The 25,175-nt window shown below is 47.8% G+C and overlaps 1 protein-coding gene across 1 annotated transcript in view; it reads left to right on the top strand.

The window, feature by feature from the left end:
• TLL2 (tolloid like 2) overlaps positions 1-25,175 on the top strand; it is a 131,900-nt gene that overhangs the window by 21,041 nt on the left and 85,684 nt on the right. The window contains exon 2 of the mRNA XM_046654590.1: positions 9,978-10,088. Within this exon, the coding sequence (XP_046510546.1) occupies positions 9,978-10,088 (111 nt within the window). The remainder of the gene's footprint in view (positions 1-9,977; positions 10,089-25,175) is intronic.

Here is a 25,175-nt window from a genome sequence, read left to right as displayed (position 1 = left end):
ACTCCGCCTTCCTCCCGTGGAGAGGGGGAGATGGACACACAACCAAGTGACACCAGCAGACCGAGATCAGAGCTGTAAGCAGAGCTGTGGCACCTGCGGAGAAAAGACCCGACAAGGCACCACCAACCAGCCCAGACCGGACTCATGATTTAATGAAGCGCCAAAGGCAATGTTGTTTTGGAGAAAAATTCCCAGTACTCAGCATCAGCTGGTATGATCAAAAAAGTCTTCCAAAGGATCCGAGCGCTCACATGTGCGAGCCTCATGCTCCCGATGAGATGCCCTGTTCCTGGGGCCTTGCAGTGGGCGCTCGTGATGGTTATGTGCTTCCTGTTCTCTTCTAGATCAATAGTTCCCCAAATGTGGCTCAGGGAACCTCTGGCCTCACATTCACTTGAGATGCTTGTTTAAAGCGAGAGTCCCCACCTCCACTCCAGACCTATTGGATGGTGGGGGCAGGGGCTGATGGGTCCTGGCACTAAGGTTTGCGAACCACTGCTATGGTCCCTACAAATGCTGTGTGGTATCAACCAGTTACAATCATAGAAAGGTAAAACATTTACCTACATTACCACCCAGGTAGGAAGGAAATATAGCTTCTTTATTTTCTTCAGCTAAATTAAATTTCCTCTAATAAGCACCTGAAGAACATTCGCTATTATTATTGTTATTACTACTCTGGAGTCCAAGAACATCCAGCCAGCCAGCCAGCCAGCCAGTCACTCAACAAACGTCGTATGCAGAGTAAAAGCGATTAGGACTTAAATTTATCAAGGGACAAAATTTCAGTATCTTCCTAATTAAGTCGTATCTTTTGGGTAATTCAGAGTCTCTTTGGAATAAATTTTCAAGTTTTCCTATTTCCTCCTCCTCCCCCTGCTCTTTTCTGGCACAGAATCTGGGGGTATGGTGGGAGGGCGTTGAAGGTGGGAATGAGGCTTATGTGACCCGGAGAGGCCTCGTCATCTGAGTGCACCCTGGTCCATATTGGGAAGGAGTGGGTTTGTCTGACTCCTGGGTTCGTGGGCCTTGGTGGCACCCACTGAGGAGTGTCTGGTCATCTCTGGCGTTTCAGCATGACATGCTGGTACCTGCTGGTGAAGCCCGTGCTCTTGAGCATTTGGTTCTGGGGATAAATCCTACTCTGTGGCCTTTTCACCCTGACCTCAGGCCTCTGCCGGCCCACTGGCGCTCTCCGCGCTTCTGCATTCCTCCCTGGGTATGTGGGGGCAGCTGGAGCCCCAGGGCGCCAGGTGCTGGCAGTCAGGTCTGGGAGCACCCGCAGGCCCACGTCTCTGGACACTGCCCTCCACCCCCGCTGTCTGACTGCCCCGTGTGTGGTGGATGAGGCAGCTTCTCCAAGACTCACAGCCTCACTTGGCTATGCCTTGAGGAATGGGTCCCAAGCCTGATGTGCCCAGGCTCCCTCACACCACACCTCTCTCTCCTGTCCTCTGACATGGAGGGCTCCTTGAACTTCCCCTTCTGTCTGATAGGAACTCCCCGGGATCATATCCTACTCTTCCCTGAAGTAGCTGTCACCCTTCCGCCCTCGCTGGGGCCAGAAAGGCAGAATGGATGCTGGAAACAAGACTCACGATGTATTGAGAATTCACCAGTTTAATGTTTTCAGATATTCCCATCATTTCAAAAGGAAGGAGACAGGGTTCGTGGGCTGGGAAACGATCTAACCTTGCTTTGGGCGTTGAACTTACACAGATAGAATTAGGAACAAATTCTTTTCATTAATTTACCAATAAATGTTTCCTGAGCATATTCTAGATGCCAGACACAGTTCTGGGCACTGGGAATTCTGTCGTGAACACAGTAGGCAAAACTCTTTGCCCACGCCAGCAGACCTTCTCGTGGGGCCTTGGGTCTGGTCTTATGTGGCCTCCCAGCCAGGGCAGTTATTCAACTTGATTTGTTTGAAAAATGTGTTTTTGCTCTTATTTTGAGAGTGGCACGGGGACTGTCTCCCACAGTGCTAAGAGCTAGTGGCCTGTCCTCCTTTCCTGACACGGCCTCGGCTTATTGGACCGAGTGACCATCCCTACAGGAGAATGTACACTCCTTTCTGTTTGGGGTATAAATAACGCCTACAGAAGGGCTGAGAAGCTCTGCCGGGTCTTGGATTCTACCCTGGGGTGGAGAGACTCAGGACAGAAGACAGTCCTCTGTGGCCTCCAGAGCTTCCTCAGGCATTCATTCAACAAACCTTTCCTGTGCCTCCACTGTGTGTCATGTGCTGAAGATAGAACAATATTAGGCCAGGTAGACACAGTCCTTGCCTTCATGAAACCGCAAAGATAGATGTTAAGCTGGAACATTAGTTAGCTTCATTGTGACGATGCCGCAAAGGAGAAGTTCAAGTAGAAGGACCGTTTTTTGGTGCAGCCTCAACTCTCAGGATGGCTCAGGTGTGCTAAAACCTCCTATGGCCTTTCTGGAACAACAGGACCTCCCCCATTCAGGAGAGGACAGCAAGAACTCTCTATGAAAGGACAGGAGACATGGGCTTCCTCTGGTTGAGAAGGGAGGCTGTTTCAGAAACGGGCTCCCTCCATAACTCCGCGGATGCAGCCTTCGAAATCCCTGCGCAGATGGAGCCTGCCCTCTCAGGATGTGAGCCTGGCCAGAGGCTCTCACAGCATCTCTGCCACCTCTTAGGTTGCAAACAGAGCCCTTCCTGCGTGCTTGGCTCAGTGAATGTTTCCTTCCTGCCTTCCCTCCTCAGTCTGCCATTTACTGTGCCTTTTTCCCTGAGGAGGAGCCATACAGCTTCAGTAGATACTGTCTTGACATGAAGCTGTGACTTCTGGGGAATCCCTAGCCCCCAGAGGGACACCGTCTGCCTCCAAGCAGACCCCTAAGCTTCCTTGCTATCTCCTCCAGTGTTTTGGTTGAGATCCTTGAAGCAACTATGTAATGAAGAGCACATTGTGCAGGAATCTGGGTTGCTGGCTCCCCACCATTGCCCAAGCTTATTTGATATGTCAAAACCCAATTTCTTCCTCTTTTGGTATAGAGGTTTTCACCCTTGGCTCCTAGATGTATGTGGAGAGATTCTACTCTGCTGGTTCAGACCAGAGCTTAATGAGAATCATCCTGGACTTGAGTCTTGGCTCTGCCAAATGACTTGCTAAGTGACCTTGAGCAAGTCCCTAGACCTCCCTGCACAGCATGCTCATGTCCGTGGAATGGGCTGGGGGAGCGCTCCAGACGACATCCTGATTCTGGTCCTCTGTCCTGGGGTGCCAGTCACCCTGGTTTGAATCCTGTAGCTCTGAGCCTGATGTTGGGGGCGCCTCCAGGACTTAGAGCAGCACTGAGGAATCGTTGCATGGGAGGCATCCTCTCCGAGTAAGGGGCAGGCAGCCTTCTTGGGCTGTGTCTTTGAGGGATACCCACAGCAACTATCTTTGGGATCCTGAGACAGGATCTGTAGGATAGAAGGGCAGAGCGTGGGATCTAGACACATGACAGGGAACCTCCAGGACCACAAGATAGGAGACTGGGCTGGGTGCTGGAGGGGGCTCTCTGGGTCCTGAGATAGGATAGAATCCAGTGGCAGGCTACGTGGTCTTCCCCTTGTGTGCTCCCTGGGGCAGGGCCAGGCCAGCGCCCTCTTGTGTCTGCTGTGGCTAAGGGCTGCCCTGGGCTGGGTGCTAGCGCTAAGTCAATGATCCCCATGGGGGTGGGTCATCTCTTGGCCTCACTGCACATCACCATTAACATGGGCCGTTGCTAAGGATCTCTATGTCTGGAGGATGCGGCTCTGCTGGCTATCTCGCATTTCCTGAGTGGTACCAGGGACCAGCCCTGTGGTTATAAACACTGACTCATATTATCTTACTTGATTTCACAGCAACCTTGTGGGAAGATATTATTATTGTTTATCTCCATTTGAAAACGAGGAAACTGAGGCTCAGAGAGGTTAATTTATTTTCCCAAGGTTACACAGGCAAAACTTGAGTCCGGTCTTTCTGATTCAATACCTTCACTCTTGGTCACTAGGCACACACAGCCTCTCACATGATCACTTTCCTTAGTGTGTGTAAAATGGGATTTGCTATGTGAAATATGTGTGTGTACAGCTGGAGCCTGTCTCCAGGGCATTTAGAACCTGGCAGGGCTTGGGAAGCTGAGTAGATGCTATGAGCAGAGGAAGGCAGTTTGGGGGCCTGGAAAAAGTCCAGGTTTTGGGGTTCTTTTTCTGCCACTTGCTGGCTGTGTGACCCTGAGTGACTCAATCTCTTCCCTGGGTCTCATTTTCTTCATCTTTAAAATGGGAATGAGAAAAGTAAAAGAAGTGATACCTATAGGAAATCCATTATTAATTGTAAAGCATTATAGGAAATATTATTTCCTCCACATAGCCCAGCTTCCCCTCCTCCACCCCCACCCTGGCATTTACTGGGCTCAGTAAATGTTTGTTAGGTGAGTATATGGACACAGTTTAGCCCCCGTTGTCTGGTTGACACCGTTTATCCTAAAGGAATGCAGAGAAGGAAAGGAATGTTTCAGGATGGGAGGGAGACCTTCACGGAGGAGACGTGGGTATTGGCAATGGGAGTTGAGTTGAGCATTGCAAGGGCAGGGTCTTCTGGATGAGGAGAGAGTGGAGAAGGGGGAGAAACAGAGGCCAGAAGGAACCCAGTGAAAGTTAGAAGGGCACCATTTCACTGAATGCTTAACTGTGGGCCAGGCCCTGTGCCGAGGGCTTACCACGCCTCCCTCATTTAATTCTCGCCAACTCTACAATGTAGGTACCTCTGTTTCCAGATGAGGAAACTGAGGTTCAGAGAGATCAAATGACTTGCCCAAGGTCCTGCAGCTACTAACTGGCCACAATGGGATTTGAACTCAGATCTCTGTGGCTTAGAAGCACATGCTTTTAATGAACCTGCCTCCCCATGTGAACAATACAAAGCTTGCAGGCAGGAAGCGCCTTCGTGGAGAATTCCCTGCAAGAGAATCAGCCAGGGGCTCCTGTGCTTTGCTGTCAGGAGGATGCCTGGGTGCTGGGCATCGAGGGGCTCAGACGCAGGTGGAGACCAAGGGCGGCTGAGAGGCCCTCAGGACTGTGTATGAGGAGTTCCCAGCAGCCCTTTCACTTAGGAAGCAGATGCTGAGGAGCAGCGCTGTGCTGCCTTGCCCTGACCTCTGTTACCCTGGTTTTCACACTGGTGTGTGGAGGAGCACGGGACTTACCAAGGGGTACACCACACAGACAGCTTAAGGGAATCAATTTCCAGGTTCTAAAGCTCCTATGAGATTCTGTATTAAAACTGCTGGAGGATGCCCTAGTCACCTGGCCCTCCCCCCACTTCACAGAGGAGAGGCTCACCCCTCACACATTCTGAATCCCACTGTGTGCATCCTCCCGGGTACAAAAACCTCTGAGTCCTAGAGAGAAAATGAGAAACGGTTGGTTACAGAGCAGCCTTCTTTGCTGATATGTCGAGGTCCCGTAGAGCTGTGGTTCTCCCGTCTCTTCCTATCTACGTGCATTTCTTGGTAGTGAGTTGCTTGGTGCACAGAGGAAGGGTTCGAATTCAGAACTACTGAAGTAGGATAAGTTAGTGACGGGTTCTTTAGAGTGTAACTGGAATGTTTTCTAGACTTCTAAATTTTTCAAGGTATTTGGATAAAACCCGGGGTGAACATTGTCCTTGCTTTCTGATTCAGCCTGTCATTCAATAAGGTAGTTAAATCTATTTTGCCAAATCACATCATGAAACATTTAAGTCAATTACAGTCAATCCTCATCTTATAAAATGTTTACATTTTCTAGTTCCAATGAGCAAAATTAATGTATTTAAACTTATGGTGAAAAATTGTAAATGTCAGGCTAACAATATACATGAGGATAAGTGGTTTTAAACATTATTTTGGGAATACGAGAGCATGAAAGTTTGAAGACCATCATGTTACTTCCTTGGCTTGTCTGGGTCTCCCCAGTTCCTGCCAATCTGTTTCCTTCACTCCCACGCAGTTGCTTCTCTCTTTCAGCTCTCAGGACGTGTGAGAAGTATTCCTCACCGCATGCCATTGAGTACCATAATCGACCCAGGACAGTTTTTCTTAGAGGAAAAGATGGCAACGTACTGTGGGCTGTCTTGTACTAAGTCTTCAGAAAAGTGGGAGGGGTGCAGGGTGGGCAGCTGGAAACCCTCTTTGGCCAAGCCAACTTTCTTATGCATTTCAACAAGATGAACGTAAGCGTACAATTCAATGATCTAAGTAAATTTATAGTAGTGCAACCATCACCACAGTCCAGTTTTAGAACATTGCCATCACCCTGAAACGTTCTCTCATGCCCATTTGTAGTCAAGCCTCATTCCCACCCCCAGCCCTGGGCAATCACTCATCTTCTTCCAGCTCTATAAATTTGCCTTTTCTAGACACTTCATATAAATGGAATCATTTAATATGTAGTCTTTTGCATCTAGCTTCTTCACTTAGCGTGATGTTTTTGAGATTCGTACATGTCGTAAATGTGTCAATAGTTTGTTCTTTTCTTGTTTGGTGAGGGAGATTATCCTTGAGCTAACATCTGTGCCAATCTTCCTCTATTTTGTATGTGGGATGCTGCCACAGCATAGCTTGATGAGCCGTGTGTAGGTCCACACCTGGGATCTGCGAACTTAACCATTATGCCACTGGGCTGGCCCCAATAGTTTGTTCTTTTTAATTGCTAAATAGTTATCCATTCTATAGATATACAACCTTTGTTTATCCGTTCAACAGTTGATAGACATTTTCATCATTTTCAAGCTTGGGGCTATTATTAATAAGGCTGCCGTACACGTTTGAGTACACGTCTCTGTGTGAACCTCTGTCTTCGTTTCTCTTGGGAAGATCCCTAGGACTGGAATTGCTGGGCCTTATGATAAGTTTATGTGTAACTTTTTAGGAAACTGCCCAGTAGTTTTGCAAAGGGGTTGTACAGCTTTACATTCCCACTAGCAATGGATGAGGGTTCCCGGGTCTCCACACCACAAAGCTGAGTTTTTTCAGCCTTTGTTACTCAAAGCCCTTCTCGGTTTCTCTTTTGTAGTTTAGTGATGAGAATAGGTTGACTCTTCCAACCCTCCAAGTCTCTGAATTTCTGGACTGTCTCTATTCCTTTTCATCCCCGCTATAAATTGCCAATTCTTTTTTTCTAAAGTTTAGTTTATTTAAATGAACAATAAAGAAGACAAAAACAGTTCACCATTTTCTCCCACTCCTCACTCCTGCCTCTGGCAATCACCAATCTGTTCTCTGTAACTATGAGCTTAGTTTTATATATATATAAATATATATATATTTTAGATTCCATATGTAAGAGAGATCATACAGTATTTGTCTTTGACTTATTTCACTTAATGCCATTGAAGTTCATCCATATGGTCGCAAATGGCAAGATTTCATTCTTTTTTAATAACTGAATAATATTCCATTGTATAGCTTTTTTATCCATTTATCCATTGATAGACACTTAGGTTGTTTCCATATCTTGGCTATTGTAAATAATGCTGCAATGAACATAGGGGTACACATATCTTTTCGAAATAGTGTTTTCATTGTTTTTGAATAAATACACAGACGTGAAATTGCTGGATCACATGGTAGTTCTATTTTTAATTTTTTGAGGAACCTCTATTCTGTTTTCCATGGCAGCTACACCAATTCACCACCAGCAGTGCACAAGGGTTCCCTCTTCTCCACATCATTGCCAATACTAGTTATTTCTTGTCTTTTTGATAATGGCCGTTCTAGCAGATGTGAGGTAGTATCTCATTGTGGTTTTGATTTGCATTTCCCTGATGATTAGTGATGTTTAACGTCTTTTAATGGACCTATTGGTCATCTGTGTGTCTTCTTTGGAAAAATGTCTATTCAGATCTTCTACCCTTTTTTTTTTTTTTTTTTTTTTAAAGATTGGCACCTTAGCTAACATCTGTTGCCAATCTTCTTTTTTTTTCTTTTCTCTCTCCCCGAAGCCCCACAGTACATAGTTGTACATTCTAGTTGTAGGTCCTTCTGGTTGTGCTATGTGGGACGCCGCCTAAGCGTAGCCTGATGAACAGTGCCATGTCCATGCCCAGGATTCAAACTGGCGAAACCCTGGGCTGCCGAAGCAGAGCATGCAAACTTAACCATTCGGCCACGGGGCCGGCCCCCCCATTTTTAATTGGATTGTTATTTGCTATTGAATTTTATGAGTTCTTTATATATTTTGGATATTACCCCCTTATCAGATATATAGTTTGCAAATATTTTCTCCCACTAACTAGGTTGCCTTTTCATTTTGTTGATGGTTTCCTTTGCTGTGCAAAACTTTTTAGTTTGATGTAGTCCCACTTATTTATTTTCGCTTTTGTTGCTTTTGCCTTTTGTGTCAGATTCAAAACATCATCACAAAGACCTATGTCAAGGAGCTTACTGCCTATGTTTTCTTCTAGGAGTTTTATAGTTTCAGGTCTTACATTCAAGTCTTTAACCCATTTTGAGTTAATTTTTGTGTATGGTATAATTTAGTGGTCCAGTTTCATTCTTTTGTATATAGCTGTCCAATTTTTCCAGCACCATTTATTGAAGAGACTGTTCATTCCTCATTGTATATTCTTGGCTCCTTTGTTGTAAATTAATTGACCATATATACGTGGGTTTATTTCTGGGCTCTCTATTCTGTTTCATTGGTCTTTGTTTTTATGCCAATACTGTACTCTTTTCATTACTATAGCTTTGTAATACAGTTTGAAAGCAGGGAGCATAATGCCTCCATGCCCATTTCTTTTTTTTTTTTTTGGTGAAGAAGGTTGTTGCTGAGCTGACATCTGTGCCAATCCTCCTCTATTTTGTATGTGGGACACCCCACAGCATGCTTTGATGGGCAGTGTGTAGGTCTGCACGTGGGATCCAAACCTGCAAACCCCAGGCCACTGAAGCAGAGTAAACACACTTAACCACTGCATCATTGGGCCAGCCCCATAAAGCCCTTCTCTTTCTCATAGCACTTTGTCAAATACAGCTAATGGCAATCAAGACATGCTATTAACAGTCTGACTCCCAGTCTCTTTACTTAAAGCCATAAGCTTATTGAGTTCATCAGCTGCCTTCCAAGTTAATGAAGGCAATAGTTTTCCAAAATACTTCATCAGTCCATAACACAGGTCACCTCCTTCTAGCCTTCAGGAACGATTTCCTTGACACCCACTGTCTGGCCCAAAGACAATGAATTTTTGTTCCAGTAGCATATCACTTCTGATAGCCAACTGCTGTATGAGTCAGGATAAAGAGGTTGTGCTCCGGTAACAAACAGCCCCAAATCTCAGAGACTTAGAAAAATGTTTTTATTTTTCTCACTCATGCTATACATCCATCCTATGCATCCATGCCTCCGCTCTACATCATCTTTGCTCCAGAGCCCAAGGTGATAGAGTCACCCTCCTCTGGAACAATGAGGACGTGGTGAATCATGCACTAGCTTTTAAAGCTTCCTCTCACATTTAATGAGTCAGAGCAGGTGAAGTGGCCAGTCCTGACATCAATGGGCAGGGAAATGTAATCTTGTCCCAGATAAGGGCAGCAAATATTGTGAATGATAGTATCATTTATCACCTTATGCCTTTTCTTTCATACCCTGAGGACTCCGAAGTAGAGAGAAATAGCTGACTTTGTGTGGTGGTTTTGCCCAGAGCTGCCTACAGCTTGAGTAAGGCAGGGAGACCTTTCAAAATACCTTCTAAACCTAAGCCTTTGATCTTCACGGTGGTTGGCCCCTGCCCTGCAGCTTTGATGCACAGAATTGTCATCTATTGTTCCTCTTGTTCTACCAGCCCTAGCTCTTAGGCACAGGGAGAAATTTGATTGCATGACTGTCTTTCCTAGATTTCACTACCCAACACTCAGTGCCCTCTGGGGCATTGGTAAATCCATTCTTGACCTCCAGCTTAAATTGACCCATTTATGTTTTTTCTTCCCAGCTGTCTTTTGGGGAGACATTGCCTTAGATGAAGAGGACCTGAAGTTATTTCACATTGACAAGGCCCAGGACTGGGTCAAGCAGTCAGTGGAGGAAGCGGGGCACAGCACAGGTGAGTACTGCATCCCCCAGCCCTGCCCGGGAAGGGGGCGGTCAGGGCTCCAGCAGGAGTGGATGTGGACCACAGGTCATTGGTATTCGACCTGTCAGTCCAGTGCCCACCTGTCTGTAGAGAACCAGATGGGTCACCCCTCCTTCTCCGCTGCAAGCTGTGGAACTGGAGCCTCCAAGTTTGCTGGTCCTTCTAAGAAAATCTCCATTTGACTCCTTATCTGAGAGTTCAGGCTGGAGCTCAGCGTAGCTTCTCAGGACTCTGGCCTCGGGGTCCAGCACGTTCCACATGGAGAGAATTCCTGGATGGCCTCCATGTAGGGCTGGCTGATGATGATGCTGATAATGATTGGCATGGGGGAGTTGTTTGCCCATGGGCTGTTGTGCATGTGCTTGGCCGACAACCCAGGCAAAAATCCCCTGGGGCCAGCAACAGGGTTGGGGCTTTAGACATTGATTACTCCTCTCCCACTCTCCCTCCTCGCCTTCACCTTGGGGTGAGTGGTAGGGGGACTGGTCTCTTGAGTTCTCCTCACCTCCCTGCCCACTGGGCTCAGACACCTCAGTGCTGTGGAATCTCCTTTCTCAGAAGTAACCCAGCGAGGCTGAGTTGTGGGGCTGATGGGCTGGTGCGGCTGATGATGGCTTGTTCTATGGTGACCAAGGCCCACCTGTGCTGGATGCTACACTGTCTCTGCTACCTGTGACCCCTCCACCCACCCTCCCTTCCTTTCTCTCAAGGCCTGTTTAGAAATTGTGATAAGAACACTTAACATGAGGTCTCCCCTTTTAACAAATGTTTAAGTGTACAATACAGCATTCTAAACTCCAGGCACAGTGTGGTACAGCAGATCTCTAGAACTTATTCATCCTGCATAACCGAAGCTTTCTACCTTTTTTTTGACCACCTGTCATGGGCCAAATTTAGTGCTGTGAGAGAAAGAGGAATAAGATGTGACCTCTGCCCTCAAGGAAACCTTTCATGCCCACAGACAGGGTTTAGATCTGGACAAGCTCTCTAACATCTCCAAGGTTCAGTTTTCCCATTTGGAAAATGGGGATGAAGCCTACACTCACTCCATAGGAGGCTGGGGAGATTGACTCAGGATAGCAGGCTAGCCCGGTGCCTCACACGTAACACGTTCTCAGGCAATGGCACATATTATCACTAAGGGCTCCCATTCTAGAGGAATGAGGCTGAAATGTAAATAGATGAACCGTAATTCTCATGACAAGTGCTGTGATGAACCAAGAGCAGTGGGAAGAGAGAAGAGTGAGTGGAGAAGCCTAACTAGGTGAGCCAAGACAGGCATAATGGGAATGGGCACTCTTGCATCGTGTCTTGTTAGATGTGTAGGAGTTCCTTAGGTGAAAAATCAAGAAAAGACATTACAGGCGGAGGGAAAGCTATGTGCAAAGGCCAGGAGTATGAGAGGGCCTGTCTTTATTCAGGAAATAGAAGAAAGTGTGGGTCACTGGAGGGTGGCTCTTTGGGGTGGGCTGTGGGAGAGAGATGCACCTGGAGAGGTTGGTTGGGGTAGATGGTGAAGGTGCCTGTCGAAGGGGTGGGTTAGGGTGTGCCCATAGTTGGGGGCAACTCCCATGATGCTCAATGCCTGTCAGGCTAATGAGCTGGAGCTTTCCCCTGTGGGCTGCATGAGTCCTGCCCAAGCTTTCCGAATAGGAGTGTGACTGCTCAGTTTTGACTTGAGCGGCCTTGGTGGAGTCCCCTCTCCCACTGCTCTGCACAGCCCACCAGCTTCCCTGAGGATGCTGGATTCCTGGCTGGAAGTTTGGGCAACCTCACCCTGGCTTGCTGGTGGTGATGGTGGGGAGGGTTGTCAGACAACCCCTTCCCCCACTGCTGATGCACTTGCTGGCATCCAAGGCCTGAGGTGCCTTGCAAGCCTCCAAGATTCTATTCGAGCTGATTTACCAATTCTTCATTTCAGCATTTCCTGGCACAGAAGGCCCTGGGATCTTATCCACTTGGGAGGGAAGGAGGAGAATATACTGTACTCACGTTTCTGAGTGTGGTCCCCATTCATTCATTCATTCATTGAAACCTCTATTGAGTATCCACTTTGTGCCAGGTCCTGTGCTAAATTCTGAGAAGGTATAAATTGAGGTTTCTCTTCTTAAGGATTCACCAGCTAGTGGAAGAAATAGGTGCGGAAACCAAAAAGAGTGCTAAAGAGTCAGAGATGGGGATTTCAGGAAGCATAGGGGCAGTGGGGGCACCAAGAAGGACTGGGGCCATTCCTGGGAGGGGGGAAGTTAGGAAGGCTTCCCAGAGGAGGGGGTCCTGGGGAGATGGAGAGCTTTGTCAGACTGGGGAATAAAAAGTCAGAGGGTAGAGAAGGGCATTCCGGACAGAGGTGGGGCTTCTTATTGCGGGGGGAGGAGGAGGCTGGGAAGTGGGATAGTGGTCACCACTGAGGAGGTTACATGGCTTCCTTGTCCAATGGATGGTTCCCTCTTTCTGTGGAGGGGGTGGGTGGGAATGTGCCCAGTGGGGCAACTCCCATGGCCAATGAGGGACCTGAGCAGCTACAGGGACCAGGCCAAGTCCTGGGCTCCAAGCTCCCCACAGGGGATGGGGGATGAGGGGAGAGCAGGAAGGCAAAGGTTGTCAGGAGGCCAGGTGGACTCCATTGACAGTGGCTAGGAGGAGAGAGGGGCAATTACATACCTTAGAGCTTCATTTTGGTATCTGGTTCTACAACGATCATTTATTAGGATTTGGGGGACCGCTTATGTATGTCTTGAAAAGTCTATTCAAATTTTAAATGAGGTTTTAGAAACCAAATTATTTTTCATGCCAATATATACATAACCTCCATTGAGCTCTAACAAAAGGTAGCATCTCTTCGTAATTCTACCACTCCATCTAATCATGCTCTCCCCCCAGTTCTTACCTGGAGGCCTGGAGAAGTTGACCTGATTGTAACCTGTGTGTGGTTAAAATTTTTTTTAAATTTTTTTTGCAATATTGCTTAAAAGTAGTTAACTTCACATATCTCAAACATGTAGTTTGGAGAACTTTTACATATGTTCGTGTCTGCGTAACCACCACTCAGACCAAGGTATGGAACACTTCCAGAACCCCAGAGACTCCCTTATGCCCCCTCCCAGTCAATATGCTTCCCAAAGTAGCCACTAGTCTGACCTCTCTCACCACAGATTCATTTTACCTGCCTAAACGGAGTCATACATTATGTATTTTTTTGTGTCTGTCTTCTTTCACTCAGCCTTATGACTGAAATGCCCCCACACTGTTGTGTGAAACAGTAGTTCATTCTCTTTCATTGCTGTGTGGTGTTCTGTTCTATGAGTGTACCCCAGTTTATTCATTGTTCTGTTGACAGGCATTTGGACAGTTTACAGGTTTTGGCTGTGATAAATGAAGCTGCTTCTGACGTTCTTGTATGTGTCTTTTCATGGACGTGAGCACTAGTTTCCATTAGGTATATACCCAGGGGTGAGATTGCAGGGTCGTAGGGTTTACAGAAGTTTTTAGTCGATACTATCAGTTTTCCAAAGTGGTTGTACCAATTTACGCTCTGTGAGGGTACATACTGATTTGGAAAGCAGGAGGGGTGCCCGTGCAGGCTCCAGTGAGGCCTTTGGGTCTTGGTCTCTCTGACTTGGGCATCCCACTCACACCCTCTGGGCCTGCACAGCAGTCATTTGATGCCTGTCCACCATCATGAATGCTCAGGGTTGCCCCATCAGCGATCCTTCTGCTCTCCTTGGGGGACCTGCCATGGCACAGCGTGGCAAATGTGACAGACCCTAGAAAGAGGCTGGGCAGTGGCCAGCCTCCATGCCAGCCATGTGCTCAGCCGCTGGAGAGCTGCCTGCCCAGAAGGTTGCCTGAAGTGCTGCAGTGAAGAGAAGCCCAGCAGGCCTGCCTTCGCCTCCCGCACGGCACTCTCCCAAGGCTGGCGTGGTCAGCCTCGTGGTCTGAGAACTTGAGTACCTGTCTTCTCTTTCCTTCTCCCCTGTGAGCTGAAAGATGGCAGAGGCTACATCATATGTGACTTTGGATTCCACAGTGGTGGCCCCCCACCTTGTTCCTAGAAGTCACTGGCCAACATCAGTGGCGAGAGACAAGGAAGAAGTGGAGGGGACACCAGCAGACCCTGGAGCCGTCTCCCAGGGGCCAACAAGATGAAGAGCTCCAGGGGAACTTTGCTCCCAGAAGGGTGGTTAAAGCCCTGGTCCAGGCTTTGGGGTCAGACTGCCTGGGCTTCAATACTTGAGCTGGGCCTCAGTTTCTTCATCTGTCAAATGGGAATAATAATTATCCTCATCTGAGAGTGATGTGAGGACAAAAGGAAAGAATATGTAGAAAGTGTTTAGCACAGTGCCTATCATATAACAAATGCTCAAAACTGTCAGCTCTGCCTCCTGCTCCTCCTTAGTAGTGGCAGTATTTACAGGGAGAGCTCCGACCTGGGACAGTTAGAGGTTACAGTAGAGAATGGAGGAGGTTTGCTCTATGCTGGAGGGGGCGTGGGGAGCTTGGACCTGATGTTTCCTTCTTCCCAAACTTGATTTATATATTTTTTTCCGGCGTGTTTTTATGGCAAGGTGATTTTTATCCTAATTGCTTTTCTCTGAGGACCAGTAGTACTTTGCATCTATCTAGAATAGTTATTTTATTTTCAGAATGGGAATACTTTTTATTGTTTTTGCTGATTAAACTAATACTGTTGGTTGTTAAAAAACAAAAAAAAAGTCCAATAGCTCACAATTGTAGAAAGCAGAAAGTGAAACCCCCTGTTACCCCAGCCCCAGGGATCCCCACATTATCTGCTCGCTGGGTTCCTTCCAGCCTTACTGAGCTCAGGCCATGTGCATACTGATATTTTTAAAACATAAAAGGGATTTCTCTCAACACGCTCTTGTGTAACCTGCGTCTTTCACTTAACCCCACATCATGACATCCTTTCATGCAGTACATGGTGGTCTGTCACATTTAATGTACAACTCTGCCACAATTTATCTAACTAATCCTATACAGATGGACCTGAAGTTTGTTTCCCTTTTTTTCTGTAATGATTTTTGCCTGTTAGACACAATGCAGCTGTGAGCAACTGTGTGCATAGATCTTGACACATTTGCCTTAATTTAAAAAAAAATAAATTAAAAAGGAACCACACCTTTATCCTCTCTTTGTATTTCCAAATGTGTGAAAGGCTGTATTCTTAGGTATAGGATATCTCATTTCCAAGCTTTGGTAAGTGCCCCTGGTTTTGGGGGGGAGGGGCTCAAGGGGGGAGGGCTGAGTGCCTGGAGGAGGATGGGACACAGTGCAGCCCCAGAGGCCTGCTCTCCCTGCTTTATCCTGTGAGCCTGGAACTGCTTTCCCGGCTGCAGAATGAAGCGATGTCATTGTCCTAGAAGTGACCTAGTCTGCCCCATTTCCTAGATATGCCCGGTGTCTCAAGTTCAGTCAGTGGCAGAACCATGACTAGAACCCAGGTTGCTCATCTCCCAGGCCATGTGTCCTCCACTGTACCAGCCTGTCCTCATGTTGCCAGTTAGAAGGAATGGAAAACAATGGAGGTGTAGTCATTCCTTTTCCATCACTTGGAAAGTAGGCTGGAGTCTTTCTGGACCGGAGGATGAGCAACAACCTTGTGCCCAGGTTGGTTTAAGAGCCCACTCAGGGTGTTGTGCTGGCCACAAAAAAAAAAAAAAAAAAAGCCACGAAGGGCTTTGGGACACCCAGCAGGGAGCACCCTCACTGTTCACTTAGGGCTCTGGGCTCGTGGTGATTAGTTCCAATCAGTCTCCCTGCCTCTAGACTCTCCTTCCCCATCTTGCTTCCAGGTGATCTTCCTGGCTCTGACCTTGCAACCACTTTCATGGGTTGAGTAGTGTCCTCCCAAATTCATGTACACCTGGAACCTCAGAACGTGATCTTATTTGGCCGTAGAGTCTTCGCAGATATAATTAGTTAAGGATCTTGAGATGAGGTCATCCTGGATTTAGGGTGGGCCCTAAATCCAATGACTGGGGTTCTTATAAGAAGAGGAGAGGACACAGAGATATACAGAGAGGAAGGCCACGTGAAGAGGGAGGCAGAGATTGGAAGGAGGCAGCTGCAAGCCGAGGCACACCAAGGATTGTTGGGAGCCACAACAAGCTGGAAGAGGCAAGGAAGGATTCTCCAGAGCCTTCAGAGGGAGCGTGGCCCTGCCAACACCCTGATTTCAGACTTCTAGCCTCCAAAACTGTGAGAGAACCGTTTCTTTTGTTTTAAACCACCCACCTTATGGCAACCCTAGGAAACTAATAGAATTATGCTCCTTAAAACCCTCAGTGGTTCCCTATCACTTCTCAGAAACATTCCTTAGTCTGACCCCCAAGGCCCTCCATGCTTTGTCCACAATGTGCATATTCAGCTCCCTTCCCTCTCTTCGTCCTCCAGCCAAACACAATGACACTGTGTTCAGGCACCCAGTGTCCTTCCTTCCAGCCTTCGTCCTCTGCTCCAAGTCCCCATTCTACAGAAAAAGAAATGAAGGCCCAGAGAAAGCCAGTGACTCATCCAGGGCCCTACAACTGGTGTGCATCCATGGCACCTCTCTCTTCAGCATGGCTGCCAGCTTGGGAGGCCACCTGGGTTGACAGAGCTGTTAAAATTAGCCTCATTTTGTGCTTGGGATGGGGAGAGCTCTATTTTCCCCCGATTTTCAGACGGGCCCATTCCCCTGCCATGGGAGCTGCCCAAGGAAGTGGCAGCAGCATTCTGGATGTGTGTGGGGGCAAGGAGGCAAGAGCGCATTCTTCAGGGAGAGAAAGTCCTTCTGTGTGCATTTTATTTGCAGTGAGAAGAATGGGAGTTCTGGGCAGGCATGGGCCAAGCTGTTCTATGAATGGGCCCCTTGAATTAACATTGCAGAGTTTCCTAAAGCTGCTAATCGGATTAGCTGTGTAGTGAAGGAAGTACTTAGCAGACGCACACACAGACACACACGCAGGCACACACCCTCTCCTACCCCCTTGCATCCTCTTCGATGCAGTGGTGCAGAAGCTACCAGCCCCGTTTCTGAGTTCTGAGCCACCTCCCCTCCTAACCACACAGGATGTGGAGGAAAGGCCTGTGTGGTTGGTGTTTTGGACTTTTTATTTGTTTGTTTCTTCCCTAAAGAGTCCAGGAAGCCAAGGTTGAACTTTCCCATCTTTGAAAATTTCTGGAAACCTGGAGAGGAAATCTCATCTCGCAGTTATCTCCATCCGGGTAATGGATCTGATTTCTTGGTCATTGTAATGACTCTGAAAGGGGAAATGGTTTTAATTACTTATTGGTTCTGATGGAAGCTGATATTTCCCGCCTTGTCTATTCTGAACCATTGGGCCGTGTCCATCTCTATTTAAGAAGCCAATCTTGCTCTAAGTTCTCACTTCCTAAACTCCTGCCATCTGTGCAGGGCGGCCGCATAAGCCCAACAGTTTGGGCATCTGAGTTCAAAATAATAAATTAGCAGGAGAGATTGAAAGACCTAAGTCTGGATAACTTGCCTCCCCTCTCTGGGCCTCATCTCTGAGTCATGAAGCCCCTTTCCCCCAGCAGAGCCTTGGCTCCTGGAATTCCTTGTCCCATTCTGTCCATGACTTGTAGTGGCACATGTTACTGTCTCCTGGTCTCAGTGTTCCCATCTGAATAGAGGGCCTCATGCAACCACATCCTCATTTCTTTCAAGCCAAATTTAAGCTCTGGTGTTTCAACCTAGAGAAAAGAGGGGAGGCAAAGGCCAGTGGGCAATGAGGAGCTAAATTTAGGCATGAAAGGCTAATACATACCCATGAGATACCACATGGACTACACGGTTTTCTGGGTTCTGCCTTCCAAGCTTTGAGGATCTAAAAGAGACCAAACATGTCTCTATTCCCAACACATTTTTAGCTTTGAGACTCTTGAGAGAATTTATGGGTGGGGTTGTTTTAAGCAGCCCCATCAACAGGCTGTGGTTTTTCAGACTCTACTCCCAGAGAGACATTCCCCAAGCTTTGTACAAGTGGTGTCATCTTTTCATCAATTTTCTGTATTGGGGGTGGGAGTGCTACCAACTCCGAGTAAGAAATGAGGGCAGCAGTGGCTCCCTGTGACATCTTGTAGAAGGGACAATGACCTGAGCTTGCGAATAAATGAGCCAGGTTAAACTTGCTGGGGCAGTTGGTTGGTTCAAGTCTGTCTTCTCTTATGTCATGCAATGCCAAGTGCCATCTCTGGGGCATCTGGTGGCCTCTGCTGCTGGGACCACTGTTTAGAAAGCTGGAGAGGGAAAAGAAGCTGTCAGGGAGCAATCTTACTAATCCTTCCCACAATCTCCTCAAGAGGTCTGGAGGAAGAGGTGCCCAGGGAATAAGGTCTTGGTGACTTCTTTTCTCTAAGTATAGTGTGCTTGACATTTTGTGGTTCACAGACCCCTTTGAGAGTCTGATGAATATTCTGAGTGCTTCTCTGAGAAAAAGTTGCACACACACACTATTTTGCTTGCAATTTCAAGAAGTTGAACTGCTCCATGGATCCCAAGTTACGAAACTCTGGCCCACAGTCTCCCTTTTCTGTTTGTTTCATGTCTGTTGGAGATGTTCTTCTTATGTGGACATCCTGGATCTTGTGAACCTGCAGCGTAGAAAGGCATGGATGTTGGGGTCCAGCAGGCCTGGGTTTGCCTCTCTGGCTCTGTATGGATGAGCTCTGGGACTTCGGGTGACTCATTCCTTATTTGTAAAATGGGATATTAACACCTATCTTACAGGGGAGATTGAAAAACTGTAATGAGTAAAGCATGTATCCCAGAGTCTGACACCTGGTAGGTGCTCAATAAATAACAGCCGCCATGGCTGCCCCTGTGCCGGCTCTTCTGCCTTCTCTTCTCTCTGGCCCAACTCTGTGTCCCAGACTCCATACTCCCTAAATGCTGTGGAGTTCTTTTTCTTTGCAGTACTCTGCCAGCACACCCCCCTCCCCCACCGGAGTCTCTGGAGCTGGGCCTGCACCAGAGTGATCTGATCAGATCCTTGGATTTAGATCCCAGTGGCACATGGTTAATCTCTATCAGTCCCTAACATCAAGACTCCCCTCGTCCTCCTGAGTCAAACTCTGTGTTGTACAGTTGGCCAAGCAGAGATCTGAAAATGGATCAGGTACCAATTCTTTAATGGCAACAACAAAAAGAATGATAATAACTACCATTTGTTGTGTGCTAATTACTTCTTAAATACTTTATACACATGATCACATTCAGTCTTCACACAACGGCCCTGTGTGGTAGGGACCATTAGTGCCTGTAGATGTGAAAGCTAATGGTCAGAGAGTTACGTAACCTGTCTGATCACACAACTAATTGTTGGCAGAGCCAAGTTTAGGACTTAACTCTGTCTAACGTCAAAGGCCTACTGTTAGCCTCTACACTCCATTGCTTCTAGAAACAGCTGCTGGCATCACCATTAACCCTGTCCCCTTGAGCTGTGAAGACTTGGTCTCCTTATCACTGCCTGTGAGAGGTGATGGTAAAAGACAAGGATGAGTTCCATGCACACGTGGGGCTGCACCTCAAACTGCCCTCCGTTGTCTCAGTACCATTCAGCGTGTGCCTTGCCGCTTTGCCCAGGCTGTCAACAGCTGTGACTTGTCTTTGGTCTTGGCCCTTCCTCTTTAGTTCCAGCATCAGGCTGGGCACGTGAATGGTGCTAGACAAACACTTGTGAATTGTGGATCAGCCACGAGCCTCAGGAGTGCATGGTGGCCTCCTTGCTTCCCTGCTCCTCTGCTCCCCCAGGAGGCCAGTTGGGGTTAGGACTATTTGTTTGAATGTGTGATGCCTCAGACCCCAGCAGGGAGTGGGTTGTCAGCCATGACAGAAAGGCTCCTGCTCAGGGGTGGTGCCCTCAGCCTGGACAAGCCCAGATCACCTTGTAGAGAGTGTCTGAAAAGGGCATCCTTTGGCCACCTGGACCCTTTATCTTTACAGGGCCCTTCACACAGATGCTTAGATGGAAGATGTGGTCCTTAGGTCTTTTCCAAACCACGAGGGAGGGCCGGTGTTCCTGCTCACTCCTCCAGGGCTCCTTTCAGCCCTCTCTTCCAGACCTGCAGACCTGCAGGGACTGCCAGCTGACCACTCCATTTCACCCCCATCCCTCCCGTGAGAATTTGCCATAGCTCCCATGGCTCAGAACTGATCTTTATGTGCTGATCTCCTACTCTGGCATGCCCTACACTCTCCCCTTGTGTCTACCCCGCGGCTCTGCTGAACCTCTGACACCATCTTCGTGATTAGAGTCACTTTCCCTCCCCTCCCTCTTTCCTTCCTTCGAGTAATAGATGCTAACTGAGGACCTCTTCTGTGCTCAGCAGCAAGGATATAGTAGTATCCACTTTTTCTCCTGCCCCTAAGGAGGTAGAGTTTTAATGATTTAAGTTATTATGGTCATGCTTTGGGAGTCCTGGAGGAATGAGGCAGGATGGAGGGGTGGGACCTGGGATCAAAAGCTCCCGGAGATGTGGGGCACCAATGACCTCACAGAGGAGGTGGGGTCAGTAGGCAGAAGTCACACCTGGAGAGAAGGCCCTAGGTGACAGCTGTCATCTAGGCAGGGGTTTGTGTTGGGGTCCAGCCTGGGGCACAACGCTTGATGGGAGGTAGAGTGGGGCCACACTGTGGGAAGGCAGGAATGTTCGTGTGAGGGCAGAGACCCATGCAAATAACATCAGTGAGGGCTTCAGTGGAATTCACAGAAAGTTCCAGCCCAGAAGAACAAGAACCTATTTCTCCTAGGAAGTGGATATTCAGGAGGACAACAAGCCAGAGACTTGGCCTGAGAGAATAAGATGGGGACAAGGGTCAGAAATTAAGCAAAATCCCACAGATCAAAGTTAGGGCCAAAGGTGATGTGCTGCTGAGACCTCGAGTGTTGAGTCCAAACTCCTTAAATTCTTGGACCAAGGACAGGGCTGGCCACAGTGTCAGGCTGGCTCAGCCGGCAGACAGCGCTCAGCAGCTGGGCGAGCAGGAGGGCTGCGGCGCAGAAACCGGGCAAGGCCTGGCAGTGATTCCGCCCATAAAGTTTTCAATTTAGTAAGATGATTTGAGATGATAAAGAGGCATCTGATAAAGTGCACATCTGCTCTTTGGGAAGGAAAAAAGAATGCAACATAAGGATTCTATCATCTCATTCCCTGGAGCCTCATTTGGAGGCTGACTTATACCTTGGATTGAAGCCAGAGTTCACTGTGAATTTGAAATGTTGGGAAAAGTAAATTTACCTTTAGGTTGATTTTTATTATGACTGCATTTGTCAGAATTTAGAGAAAGTGGACTGGGAGTCCACTTGGAGCCACAGTGGGGTGCAGAACTGGGTAGGGAAGAGGTGGTGGCCACCCTTGGGCATCCATCCAGGGAGCCATCCTCTTAGGCCCCCTCATGGACCACAAGTCTGGAAGCCTGAGTCATAACTGGGAAATTAGCTTGAGAAAGCTGGACAAACGAGAGTTTAGTACCTGACGTTCCAGGCAAGGTTCTTTCAGTTTCAGCATACAGAATCCCACTCAAGATAGCTCAAGTAAAAGAGTGTATTTAAGAATATGTTCTCATGGCCAGCTACAGACAGCAGCAGGGTAGGGCTGGCCTCTTGCTGACCGGACTAGGAATTGCAGAGAAAGGAACAAAGCTCGTTTCATTCTTAGGGGCCACAAAGTGTCTCATTTTTGCTTTTGCCTCTTCTTGCACCTGATCCATCATGGCCACCATGCCCAGGTTTACATCATGATCCCTCAGCTTGTGTCCCCCTCTGAATGCCTTCAGTACCTACCTATGAAGGGGTACTATGGAAGTCCGAAGAGTAGAAGAGAGCTCCAAGCGAGAGGTAAAGTGAGCTGACCAGAGGGCTAACAACAGAGCCCAGGGGAGGTGGGAGGAGGAAACAAAGTGATAATGGAAGCAGGTGGTGGGTCTGCGTCTGTGGCTGGAGAGAATAATGCATGATGGAGCAGCCTCTGGTTTGTGGAGGTGATGGGGGAACAAACTGACCCGCCAGGTGTGGAGGTGAGGAGGCAGCTTCCTTTTGGGTTAACTTGGTGTTGGGGCCAAACCTGGTAACCTCACACTCACTTTACCATTTATATTAGTTTCATGGGAAAATACTTCATGAGTTTCCATCAGTCATCTTAATACATGGAATTTGGGAACACAGCCTCATGAGAGCTGGGGACTGCTGGTGTCTGAGGAGGATCCAGTCCTTGCCTCTCAGTTTTGGCCAACAGATGGATTGTGCCTCACCTCCTTGAGCATCATTCTTTGGTTCTTAATCTGAGTCTGTTTCCCCTGCCCTTTAACTGTGTATGTTTTCATTTATTGAACAGAATTCTGTTTCCTGTTCTGAATTTAAATAGTAGTTGATCTCTAGAGCAGAATGAAATGAAATAAACCATACTTACAGCCTTTTTATTTATGCAGCCCTCTAATCAACTGTTCTAGTATCAGTGGCCCAGATGTAAAAAATATCCCTCATCCCAACTTAAGAGAACCCTGTGGTGACTCCTTTGTGGCAACGTAAAGGATGCTTTTATCCAATAAGTAATCACTCCCTAAATTTTTTGAGCTTTGCATTTTTAGATTTCTTAAAGCGATGCCCCTCTGTTCATGTATTTCTTGGCCTCTTTTAGGTGTGTGCATTTGGTTATAGCTGGAAACTGACCTTTGCTACAAACACATTTACTGCTCCAGTATTTTCTCATGGGGCGTGATAATGAACTAAATTGTCTTTTGGGCCAAACCAGTGCCACAACCCTTCAGAGTTACCCACTGCCCAGCAGACCTTGGCTACGTCACTTCACCTCAAGGGACCTCAGTTTCCTTATCTGTAAAATGGAGGGTTGGACCCTAAGCTTCCTGATGGCCAAAAATGAGTCTGTTGGTTCTTTTGCCAAAGAGAATCCATGAATGTGTGGGGACTCAGCGTGGTGTCTGCTGCCTGCATGGCTGATCTTTGGCTCCTTCGTTTGATGCCTTATGGAACTTTAGGACAGTCTGCTCAAATTGCATCTGACCTGAGACCTTCCAGAGACCCTCTAATGGGCTCCCATAAGTGTTGGCAGAAATGTGGCGGTGGCCTCCCTTTTCCCACCATAGAAAACATCAACAAACAACAATAGGCTGGAGAGAGGAGGTTAAGAAAGGTCAGACTGCCTCCCACAGCAGAGCCAGGAGAGGGACGGAGACACTGAGTACCAGTGACAAGTGGGCTGGACTAGGAGAGCTGGAGATGCAGCTTGAGAGGCGGCCGGTGGCCCTGCTGGAGTGAGTTTGGCATGAGGCTCCAGCTCATGGTGCTCACCTGTGGCTGATGTGCAGGACAAAGTGACATTTCTTCTGGGGCTCTTTAGACCGAGGTCTGCAGATCATTATTTCTGTGGTTTCTGAGGAGGTTCAGAGAGAGATGGTGATGATGATGGTGGAGTTGCCAGTGGAATCTCACCGTGCGTTCCGGTCATCTCACGTCTCTTTGGCTGCCTTTAATGAGCCCGCCTGTCCACAAACACTGAAGGAAGAGCCCCAGCTGGCCTTGGCACTAAGCCTCCGAACTTATCCAGCCCTGTCCTGCTCCTACTGCTCCTTGACTTCTGCTTCCCAGGCTCTCCGTTACCCTCCTGTGTGCATGTACCTTGGCTGCCACTGCCCATGGAATACCTGTCTCCTCTGACATGGGCACCCCCTAGAGGCATGACTTTCCCATTCACTCTGCAGCCCAGAGGTCCTCGCTGTCAGCCCACCAGCCAAATCTGGTCTGCAGATGTGTTTTGTTTGTTTTGTAATGCTTAAATTTTTTTTAACTTGCTGCCAACTTTTAAAAATCAGATTTCTCATAAAAATCCAGAACTCTGGCTTCTCTTGAAAAGTTGGAAGATCTAGCCCTGCTGGTCCAACAATCCCACATGGTAGCAATCAACCGAGTTGTGTAATGATGGGTTGAGCTCTGGAGGAGCAGGTGCACTGTGGTTTGCCACAGACCCCACTACTCCCTGTTCATCTTTCACACTTGACCTCTTTAACTTTGATGAATTACTTGCCTGGACCCCCAAATCTAGGCATTTGAGTTTGTATATTGGGCCAACTGGGTAAGGGACACCATCCTTGGGCCCTAATTCAGGTCCCATGACATTTGCCAAGCTGCTCCTCTCTTCTCCATCAAAGGAGGAGAGTCCTAGAGTCGCAGTTATTGCCTGATAATCCGAAAGAAGATCCTTCCTCTGGAAACTCTTTTCTTCTTTTCCTTGAACTTTCAATCTCTGGCACCTGCTTGCGATACAGCCTGCCATGTCCTGGGCTCTGGATGTCACTGAAGGAAAAGACCAGAAAAGGCCAACAGGTCGCAGTCAGTATCTTGCAGGAAGGGTTTGTGGCCCAGTACACGTGTTGGCATCAGAACAGGTTCTTCTTGCCTCAATGAATTGGTGGGATGAGACCATTAATAGGCATTGACCTCTCTGAGACAGAGGGGCCATTAAACTGCACTGACATATGCCATTGCCCGTAAAACACTAGTCACCCTAACCTCTATTATCCTGTATTATCATTTAAAGGTGAAGCCATCGCTCTGCAGTTTTCCTTGAACCAAGCTGACTTCTGTCTCAAGAAGATCAAAGACAGGCCGTGGAGCTCTGTGATCCTCTTTCTGCTTCTCTCCTCCAGTTCCAGGGAGAGTGCTTGGGTTCGTCCCTTCCTTTCTTTGATTTCCTGAGTTCCTTGCTACTCTTTCTGTGACCCAGTTCGTGGGGTTCGCCCTTTGAGACCTCCATAAATCTTTATGGGTCAGTTAGTCATCTGTGCAAAGGCCGTGTGATAAAATCCTTCTAAGATTTTCTATGAGGACAAATGTGTGTCTCTTCTGAAGAAATTTATACTCAGGAGTGAGAAAGTCTTGCCCCTTGAGAAAGTTTTAACCTTTCTTCATTGTCTGGCTTTTTCCCTTCCTTCTCTGCTCCTGTCAGACACTAAGGGACAGAGAAATGAGGCAAAGAGCAAGGGCCGGTGGTCACACCCTCCCAGCAGGGTTCACACCAGCT

The sequence above is a fragment of the Equus quagga genome, chromosome 2 (assembly GCF_021613505.1).
Source record: "Equus quagga isolate Etosha38 chromosome 2, UCLA_HA_Equagga_1.0, whole genome shotgun sequence".
Taxonomy (NCBI): Eukaryota; Metazoa; Chordata; class Mammalia; order Perissodactyla; family Equidae; genus Equus; species Equus quagga.
Note: the sequence above shows the minus strand (reverse complement) of the source record. Positions and strands in the feature narration are given on the sequence as shown.